The 11218-nt window shown below is 43.1% G+C and overlaps 1 protein-coding gene across 1 annotated transcript; it reads right to left on the minus strand.

The window, feature by feature from the left end:
* Window positions 1-382: 382 nt before the first annotated feature.
* On the minus strand, window positions 383-7642 carry LOC118315463 (fibulin-7-like). The gene is made up of 7 exons (XM_035642751.1): window positions 7498-7642; window positions 4989-5154; window positions 3744-3914; window positions 3355-3642; window positions 3143-3280; window positions 2930-3065; window positions 383-743 (listed from the first exon to the last, which is right to left on the minus strand). Exons 1-7 carry the CDS (start codon window positions 7558-7560, stop codon window positions 383-385), a joined length of 1323 nt encoding a protein of 440 aa, XP_035498644.1. The 5' UTR covers window positions 7561-7642.
* Between the last annotated feature and the right edge of the window lie 3576 nt (window positions 7643-11218).

The raw sequence follows: 11218 nt of genomic DNA on the forward strand, positions 1-11218 counted from the left end.
ATTGTTGTTCATGAACAGTTGCTTCTCGTTGTCATTAAGACATTATAGGACAGGTATCATTTCCAGCTACCATCGTTGTGCAGATTAGGAACCAGTGGCACCATTTTTTTTCTTGTCGAAGATCAAAGATGACTGGGTGTATGTTTTTCACCAGACAGGATGCTTAGCTATGTGACTTGATATATGGCTACACATTAGAGGCACAAACTGAGGCTACTGTCAGTCAATCTAAAAAAGATACGTTTTGTGGTTTCAGCTGGACTGTGAACGTTCAGGATAATTCTTTTTTGGTCAACTGGATCAAGAATTTCCACCAGCTGCCGAATAACCCCTGTGAACCTAATGCACCCTCGGCCCCACCCCCCACCCCCCTATCCGCCGCTTAGAACTCGTGCAGAGAGACGAACAAGGTGACCTTAGTGAGGTAGCGGCCCAGCAGGGCGTTGCGCTCTAGCTCACTCATCTCCACCTCGGCCTCCAGAGTTGCAGGACCCTTAATGGGTGTCACCAGGAGGAGGGTCCCTGTCTGTCGTCCCGAGCGCTGCACGCTGAAGTGGCCCCGTCCACGGCCACCTGCCAGGCCAAAACGCAGTGTGTCGCCCAGCACGCGTGCTGCCGACACTCTGAAGAGAACTCGCGGGGCGGACATGTTGGAAACCACAGACAGGAAGTGGAAAGAGATTGAGTTTGGCGCCTGGGTGCACGCCTTGTCTCCCAGCATGCACGGATTCCTCTCACAGCGCCTGGAGACAGTGAAACATACAATAAGGTTATTTTTCTCTTTTCGCAGAATATGTACATCCAGCGACAAAAAAATTGTCCTTAGTAATCGTAGTTTGAAATACAACAATTAATCGATTGGTCAACTTACATAAAATAACTATTTTGTTAATGATTATTTATTTTTATTGTTATTTTTTTTACATCTCGAAAATTTGCTGGTTCCAGATTCTCACATATGAGAATTACATTTTGGGCTGTTGGTTAAACAAATGAAGACACTTGAAGACATCACCGTTGGTTTTTCATATAACGAGAATTTTCCCTATTCACTGACACTTAAAAAAAGATAAATGGATTAGTCAAAGAATCACCGGTAGAACAATTGACAATCATAATAATCACAGCAAAAACTGAAACCTTTTGTATTTTCATGATCTGTTTTCAACAACTTTTTATAAAAAGGAAAAACTAATATGCTTGAACCAAATTTTAGGAAAAATTGAAATGTTGACCAAATGATGACGCTAGATTAAAGGTCAGAGGATCAGCCAAGTTAAAGGGGCAGTAAGCGATTATAAACAAATCAACGCTTTTTGTAAAAATTAGCAAATATTTAGTCACAGGCCGCCAGCTGTCAGTTCTGTGCAGTACTGGCGTAATAAATTGAAAACCATAAAATGGTGCAGACTGCACCACACAACGCTGTGCAGTGCAGTAAAATCATCAACATTGACAAAGAGAGAGACAAGCATTCTCCAAAATCGCTTACTGCCCCTTTATAAAATGGGTAGCTCAAATCAAGCAATCTAATTGGTTTATAGCCGTGGTATAATGAGTGTATACCACGGCCCACGCCAAAACTAGCCTGGGAACTTAAATTGCCGGCGAAGCCAGCTACCGTCTCATAGCCATCTTTCTGATGAATGCTACAGTGTGTTGCATAGCAACCGCCATGCACTGTGCAGGCAGTCAGGAGGGATTACTTTTTTTATTCGTTAAAAAAATGCCTTTTTGACGAAATCCATAAAATCAAATTGTAGTGTGTCGATTACTTTCATTTCGCAAAACTTGTAACCGTTTTATAAAAGCAATAGCTCACTTCAAGCCATGATATACCCTCATTATATCACAGTTAAGGGGGTCGCCGGCCCGACATGAACTATGATATGATGAGCGTATACCACGGCCTGTCGTGAGCTATTGCTTAATTCATCCTGAGGGAAACGTGCCTCAAGCACATTTTATCTTAATCCATCCATCGTTGATGGAATAAACTGCCAAATGCAATCAGAGCGTCCCAGTCTAACTTCAACAACCTTTTGATGACTCATTTCTTCATAGAGCATCTCCTGTCATAACACCTATAAGCCTAACTAGCACTTTTTTCACCTGATCTGTCCTATTGAACAGATTTAGAACATTTGATTGACTTAAATCTCTCCTCCTGCACTAAAGCGTAGTGTTGTCCCTCTGGATAAAAGCTAAACCTTACCTACATGTGGTAGAGGTGGCCTCCGCAGCACTGTTCTTCTGCATTACTGAAAGATACAATTATGATTCAGCTATACTAAATCAACTCTCGACCACATTTAGTTCCCGTCCCCTGCCTTCACGCCTCTCGACCAATCAGCTGATCACCTGACTGGAGCCTGAAGGCCCAGCAGGGCGTCTGCAGGACGCCAAACCTCAGTCTGACTCGCAGCTCGGTTACTGTTAGTGGAGGGAAGCTTAATGACGGGTGGAGAAAGAGAGTGGTTGACATGGATCTGAAACTCATTGTTAAGATCCGTCTCCGCCCCTGTCATTTTCATTTAATCTGGGTCTTTGTCTTTTGAGGTGAGAGGTTTATGGTTTTCTTTCTCTCATCTGCCTGGTTTGCATTCCTTCCCTAGTTTCTTTGTCTGCAGTTTCATTGTGCTCTTCAGATGTGATTTCACTGTAGTTCATTTTTAGTTGGTTGCTAATTGTCAGTGTCTGCACGGTTAGTGAGCAACTATTGTCAAACTCACTCATTTGACTAAATAAAGCCTGTCAAAGAATGACTGACATCCGACAGATGTGGTATGGACACAGTACAATGGAACAAACAGTACAGTGACCTCCCCTGGGTGATGGAAAAAGCCAGAAAGAAATGAACAGCTCAGGATGAAGCTGGAAGAAAGAAGATTTGATCATGGAGGGTTGAGTTGGGATGATATGATCTTACATCGATGATGTCTTGATGTACGTAGCATTTTTCATTTGAGGACACTCCACCGTCACACACTGGAAACTCCCGTATGTGTTCACACACACCTGGTCCACTGTGCAGTTGTGCATCCGGTTTTCACACTCGTCAATGTCTGGACAAACAAGAGCAGAAGGGAGGATTACAACCACAACTAACTAGTAACATATAGGATGACTGGTGAACCCTGACCTGTGCAGCTGCGGCCATCTCGGGCGAGATCATACCCGGCCGGACAGAAGCAGTGGAAGCTGCCGGGAGTGTTCACACACTGATGGACGCAGAGCCGGCCAGGCTGACCGAGAGGAAACAGAAGACACTCGTCGATATCTGGGACACAGGACACGGGACAGTCAGTGGTGGTAGAAGTGCAAATTAGTTATTGCCATTAAAATATTTATTACCTGTGCAGATGTTGTTGTCGCGGCCTGATATGGTGAAACCCACGTCACAGGTGCAGCGGGTGGAACCCAGGAAGTGGGTGCAGTGAGACGGTCGGACAGAGGAGGAGGGGGAGGACGATGTGGGTGATGAAGAGGAGAGGGTAAAGGGTGAGGATGCCGAGGAGGAAGCTGGGGTGGAGGAGGATGCTGACAGAGCAGCAGAGACAGGAAAAGAAGAGGTAGAAGAGGAGGAAGAGGAGGGAGCAGCAGGAGAGAAGGAGGCCAGAGAGTTACTGGTGCCGTTGACGCCTGTGAAGAGAAAGTGAAACGGTACTTAGAGCAAATCAAAACGAACTAAACTGCACCCATGAAACCAGTCAGCAGCTCAGTCAGCTGTGAGCTTGACTCACGTCTGCACATCGGCTGCTGGCCGCTCCACTTCAGAGACTCCAGACACACCCGCGTCCGCGGGCCGATCAGCTCGTAAGTGGGTTTGCACAGGAAGTGGACCTCGTGTCCAATGCCAAACACCCTGCCCAGTCTGCGGCCGTGACCGGGGGGCTCTGGTTTGGGGCAGGAGGCTGGGACCAGATAGAGACACATTCATTTACCCTCTGAGCGAATGCTACCTGTGATATAATGCATATATAGCCCTGGCCCACCTTTGACTGTCTATTAACCTTGAAAAGCACCAGTCAAAAATGCATTTAACACACATAAAAGAGTTGTTTTGAAATGTGTCAGACATGCACATATTTGGTGAAAACACAAGAGAAAAGCACTAGTTTGACATTTTGTCAGCATTTGGTTTCCAATAAAGACAATGAATTCTTTCTCTCTTTTTTGCCAGCGAGTGAGTCACTGGTGTAAACCACATGGAGCAAGTGCATGTGGTCCACATCCACTTTTGTTAGTTTAATGGCAGAATTAAATGTTACTGCAACAGGTGCATGGTTCAAAAGTGTTGAACTTAGTCTCTTAATAAATCATGGCTGTGTTTTGGGTATAACATGCAATTAACCAATCCGAGCATCATCTCACATTTGCTTTAAGTGCTAGGTGACCTTGCACTGTGTGTTTGTTTTTCCAGTTCGTAAGAGGGAACGCTTCTATGCAGAGGAAACTGTTTCGCTGTGCAAACGCTCATCTTTGTCCACAGGTTGTGCACTTGTAGTGCTATCCTTCTAATTTGACCTTGAAATTAAATTGAAATACTGCACCTCAGATTTCAGACCAGGTTTTTTATTTGTCAACAGTGAAAGCGCTTTCTGGTTCCCCAAGGTGACAATGCCTCAACTATCAGTGAATTATTTCCAACAAAATGTATTGACACACATTAGCATGTCTTCAAGTTAGTAAGCAGGAAACAATAATAAAAAAAAAACTCTAAGTGAGGCAGGTGTAAAGACACTAAAACAAGTTATTTAGATGGAGATCAGGACAAAGGAAAAAGACGGCACAAAGCGTCTTCCTCTGAGTGTCAGCAGCATTGCAGTCAGTGGCCAAGAGATGTGTTGCAACCAGGGATTGTTGTTACTTGACATTGACTTCTTCTTCTTCAGAGGACTGAGACAAAGGACTTCATCTCCACCTCCTCCTGTCGGGTGCACTCTGCCCAGAGAAACCTGTTCACAAAATGTCACTGTATTTCTCACCATTCTTGCCAATCCTAAAGATCGCCATGGTGCTGTTGTGTAGAGCGCTAATCTTTTTCCTGAGGGAGCGGAGGCCCTGCTGGTACGACGCCTCGTGGACTGCCAACATCTTCTCCACCTGTCGCAGCGAGTTCAGCAGGTCACGGCTGGACGGACACTCCTGCGGCTGGGACGAGGGCAGGTTAGAGGGCTGACTCTGCTGCCGAGCATAGTTTTTTTTATTGTAAAAGAAGAGATCAAAGTGATGAAGACAGGTGGAAACAAATCCACAAGGCTCATTGATTCACATGTTTTACTGGCTGGTTGAATCGAGCTGAGTGTGAATCAATCAATGACAGTGAAGCTGTGGGCCATTACTGAAAATAAATGGATGCTTAATCCATCAATCGTTCATCCATTGATCAATATAAAATATCAATTAGTGCAGGTTCAAAGGATAATATCAAACGCACAGATTTCCTCAAATTTAAGAAAATGTCACCTCATCTCATTACAGACACTGTCTACATTCATTGTGACACTAATCCAGAAGAAGGGGACAACACCAGACCAACTCCAGTCTGTGTCCAGACGGCAGTGTTCCAGGTGTGAGGTCCAAACATAGAGGTGAGGTTTGCAGAGCTGCAGTAACATCTGGGTGAAAAACTGGCCCTGAGCCCACCGCTGACCTCCCACTACTCAGTCTATACAACACAACACAAGGCTGCAGCCACATAATGAAACTGTGGGTGTGTGTGGTGTGTGGTTTGTAACATTGGTGGATTTAAAGGAGGGTGAACTTAAGTTTAAACCAATAGAAATTGACTTTGACTAACCCTGAAACGAAAAATTGCTTCCAAAATGATTAAATAAAACAACAACACAAACCTACTGTAATTCAAAGTTCACTGTAAATATACGGCTGCAATGATAATTCACTCACAACTGACAACACACACTGGAAATGAAAATAGAAGCAATATTCTCATCACCGCATAGCTTCTAAAAACTAAATTAATTACTCAGCCTACTATTTCCTTCAGTGTCTGTCAGCTAAATACTTACTTTTTTTCTTGTAAAGCACTGTCATTACTATGATGATGATGATGATGATGATGATGATGATGATTATTAACCAGCTTTTCCTAATTTAATCTTCATCAAGTAAAAAACCTCACAAAAACATTTTCAGAAGAGTAGTAGAAATGAACCCTGTTTGTCTTTCTTGTAATGATTCTTTTCACATAATATATATGAGTAATGGACTCTATTTCTATAGCTCTTTTCTAGTCATATAGACAGGAAAGTCACCCTCACCCATTCACACCCATTCACACAGCGCTGCTATTCACCACGCTTTTTTCCCCTATCATTCATACACATTCATACACTGCCGGAAGAGCTGCCAGAGGCAATTTAGGGTTAAGTGTCTTGCCCACGGACACATCGGAATGTGGACTGGGGGAAGCTAGGATCGAACAACTCTACCACCTGAGCCACAGCTACAGATATGTGCTGCTCTAAAACAAACTCATGTAATATTTCCTTTTGTTTTTTTGCTGACCCTGTCTTAAGTAAAAGCTTTACAGAAAATCGGACTCCCATACCCTTAATAAAGGTCCCATTTAAAAAATAAAAAGTTAGCTTTTTTAACTTTTATACACCTTTTGTTCATTATTGTGTTTGATTGAACAGCCTAGAAAATGAAAATATAATTTTGTCTGTGGAGATTCTCATTCATCCATGATGGTGTTGAATCAGGTGCAGCTTGCATCCTGATTCAACACCCTTGTGGATCATTTTGAAGAGTTTCCTGGCTAAGACAGACGATTACAGTCAACATCACGTCCAACAAATGCAACCTGGAGACAACCTGAGGATCTGAATGCAGCTGTACTAATAATACAAATGATGTTATGGCTGCCTTCCTTTTATCATTATACATCATTATCCTGCTTAACATTTATGCTACAATGGATATTAATTACCCATAAACAAGTCCCATATCCAAGTCAATTAATGTTTAATTAATGTTTAATTGACTTGGGTACTTAAACAATTAAATTTAAGTACACTTTTCAAATATTATGATTTGTTCAGTATGTCTTGTCTCTAACTCAGAAGTTCCCAACCTTCTTGGCCTCTGACCCCCTTAAAGAAGGAGGAAAGGTGTGACAAGTCACAGGTATCATTGTGGACATGACTTAAGATCATAACAGCTTAATGTGATAGTTCTGAGATGGTTCCATTGAAAGGATTATTAGAGATGTGATCATCTGAAAGTGTGCAGTATTACACAAAAACAGATACATTTTTCAAGATCCTAAGGCTGGAAAACACTTTTGTTACTAATTAATTTAACTACTATATGAAGAAGGGATGTGAGGACAGAACACAGCTGTTACAACAGGTGTGTAAACTTTTGTACATGGAGAACATGATTATCCAGCCTCAGTAGAAATACCATGGACTACTCTAATGCACTAAATAAAAACGATTCCTAGCTGCTCTTCATGTCGCCTGTACCCACCTGAGCAGAGGAAAAGCACATCTGATGAAGCAGCATCAACACAACGACCCCAGCGGCCTTCATCCTTGGAAAGCCTGCTCCGGATGAGCTCTCAGCAAACAGGAGATCAGCTCTGTGTCGTCAGCTCCTCCACTGCTTTTCTGAAACTAACTCATCTCCACTCTCTCTCTCTCTGTTTCATTTTGAGGGCATTTGCCAAATTTCACTCACTGACAGCCGCCCTCCTCCACCTCCCCAACCCTGGAGGAGGGAGAGGAGGAGAAGGAGGGGAGCGGCTACCACATCTGGAACACACTTTCACTAATTCTGATCCATCAACATGTAGCCAGGAATAGCCTGGCAAATTATAAGGAGCATCAGCTGGCTGTGGCGTCTTTTAATCATCATCTGCACAACAAAGGAGCTACATTGTGGTGACTGCTACCAATTCAGGAATGTGACATCTGCTCCAATTATGGCAACAATAAACTCCCACTTTTTTTTAAGCCCTGAAACTGCTGTCTTGCAGCATAATGTTGTACGCCTCCTTAAATGACAGGGCATCCGATAGCCCCGCCCGGATTGCTGCCCCCACCCTCACCCCCAAAAAGGCAACTGCAATATCCAGAAAGCACCCTGCAGCTTCTTCTAGTCCAAGCTTTATCTCACATAAAGTCAGAGTCAAATACACGGTCGGCCATAAGGTTGGAATAAAATATTTTTTACCTCTTCTCATGAAATGATTGTAACAATGTGATTTATTCTTGATAGATAAAGTGTATATCTTCTCAAAACTTTATTGATCAATCTCTTTCAAACATATCACAGTGAAAATTAAACGACAATTAACCTTTGCAAACTGTTAATATTCCAAGGAGATCAGCAATATTGGCTTGTTTGTGTCCCTCCTGTCAGAGTGCAAGCACTCTTTGGCGCACAGCCCATTCTGAAAACGTGGACTTAGTGCATACAGACTTTAAGCAGGAAAAGGCCAACACAGCAAATGTCTTGCCTTTTATAGCGCCAAACAATTGTTAAGAATGAATCTGTTTCACCTAGGTAACTAGGACTCAGTATGTAATCATTGCAACTGGTCGAAGATGATAACCGCTGTGTATAAATAATAATAAAAAGAGGAATGTGTCAGAAAACAAAATGATTCCAACTTTATGGGCAACAGTGTATAAGGCACGATAATGGCATGCGTATGAACATACGCTATAATCTCCTGTAAGCACTTTTTGCACATGACTCCTCGGAAATCCTTAGATGTTTGTGGATTTGAGAAATGCAAACAAAAACTTTACAATTGGTGGTTTTGAAAGTACCCAAAAAGATCAGATTGTCTCTGCATATTCCACCTAACAAGACCTTGAAGACTCCTTTTAAAAGACACAGTATCCGATTAAGGCCAAGTGCCACAAAGCTGCTATAGGAACGTGCCATGGACTTATCCTTGAAAGTCTTGTAGGACCTCAAACCCATGTTTTATTGCTTCGGTGCATGTGCATTTGTGTATTTAAACAAAAATTAGAATGGTGCATACCTCTGCCAAGGCCCAACAGTCCCTTTCAATTCAGACAAGTCTCACCAAATTGCACACACTCATAGACATCAGCCCTATAAATATGCCTTTTTTCATCAAGATACATGAATTATTCCCTGGGAAATAAGTGTTGATGTAAAAAAAACCAACCATATCTTGCAATGTTAAAGAAGTGATTCATCCGGATACACACCGAAATCAAATAGATTTTTTCTTGGCCCATGTCCCATCATTACATCAAGTTTCATGGAAATACATTCAGTGGTTTTTGCGTAGAAAACATAACCTCCTTGGCCGTGGTGATAATGGTTCAATGGGTACCCTGCTTGTGCACTTTAAATACCCCCATCAGGCAATGCTAACTGTTTGAGATTGTAATAATACCATTTCATAATGGTCATCATGACATCACCATGGTTGCAAAAGTTAATGCAGAACTACACTATATCACCTTATTACTACCATACAATCATAATTATTTTTCCATCTATATAAGCATCAGGTTGTGTCTATAGTCCTTTAGGTTGCAGAGATATGATTTTCTGACGTCTTCATGACATCACTTATCATAGGACATCATGTGATAAGGAACAATCTTCTAAACAATATAAGCTTTTATTTGAAGACAATTCTTGGAAAACGTGTTTCATACTATATTTTATTTTACCTTGACCTTCAGTAAGCTCGGCAAAGCTACTCATCAGGAGATACTGTACCATCTCAAGTAACATTACACAGACACACACACACACACACACACACACACACAGTTGGGGGCAATAACAATAGCCTGCCTCCAGTGTGCAGGGTAATTAAAGTTTCTGAAACACAATGATGTCCTATTGTCCCATTGTCTGCTTGAGGTTTCTGGAGTGACTGCCTGACAAACTGGTGAAACATTTCACGAGAGGCTTCATTCTGTACCAAAAATGATGGATTGGCAATTGTTAGCACCACTGCCTATTCTTACTCCAATGAGTAGTACACAATATTTCTTCTGCCACCAGTCTGTTTTCTCAATCAACACGACGAGACAAGAAGACAAGAAGAGTTTTAGTGATGAGTTTCCTGACATTGTGAAGTAGCGTGGGATCACAGGAGCTGTTGTCTTCACCACCAATGCCATCATTGCGGTCAGCCTCGGTCAGGTTAGGATTCATTCAGCGTTCATGGTTCGGGAATTTTTTCGAGGAGCGATTATCCTGAGAGGTTTCTTCCTTCATCCTGTTAATATATATAGGCCCCCGCCTCCTCACAGAAATAAAACCTTCGGCAATCTAAAATCCATCGATCCCCACCATTCCCCTAACCTGCTCTCCACCAGTCTTTCCCTGGACTCAACCCTGATCTCACCCAATTATCTCACAAACCATCTCAACTCCACCTTGTCTACCTCCCTCAACACTTTGGGCCCCCTTTAAAACAAAAAAAAGGTCTCCTTCAACACCTCCTCATCCTGGTTCACACCCATCCTCCGGAAGATGAAACAAACTGGCCGCCAACTTGAACGACTTACAAAGAAAACATCACTCACAGTGCACAACGAAGCCTACAAACTCCACCTCACAGCCTATAAAGATGCCCTCTGCTGTCCTCTCCACCATCTTCACTGACCCCTGCCAAAACCCTGGAACTCTCTTCTCCACAGTGAGGAACCTCATAAAGCCTGGCACCAACACCCTCCCTAGCTCTACTCTGGATCTCTGCTAGTCTGCAACTCATTCCTCAGGCTGAAAAAATCAATATATATCACCTAATAATTTTCCCCTGCATCTGACCCCCCAGCATCTACTCCAGCCCCCTCTTCTCCCCATCTCTCTGGACCTCCCTACCCCTCCTCCCCACTGCCTCCTCTTCCAGATTGACCTGGTTGCCCATCCTGAAATCTCCAAACTCATCAGCTCCTCCAAACCAAACACCTGCCCCCTTGACCCCCTCCCCACTCCCCTGCTGAAGTCTTGCCTCCCCGTCCTCTGCCCCTACCTCACTAACCACTTCAACTCCTCAGTGTCCCATGGATCTGTCCCCTCTGCCTTTAAAACTGCTGCTGTCACCCCTATCCTAAAGAAACCTGGTCTTGATCCCTCTTTCCTCAATAACTACCGCCCAATCCCCAACCTCCCATTCCTTACTAAAACCCTGGAATACATAGATGCCAAACAACTTCAATCCCATCTCCACGCTAACAACCTATTC

The sequence above is a fragment of the Scophthalmus maximus genome, chromosome 7 (assembly GCF_022379125.1).
Source record: "Scophthalmus maximus strain ysfricsl-2021 chromosome 7, ASM2237912v1, whole genome shotgun sequence".
Lineage (NCBI taxonomy): Eukaryota > Metazoa > Chordata > Actinopteri > Pleuronectiformes > Scophthalmidae > Scophthalmus > Scophthalmus maximus.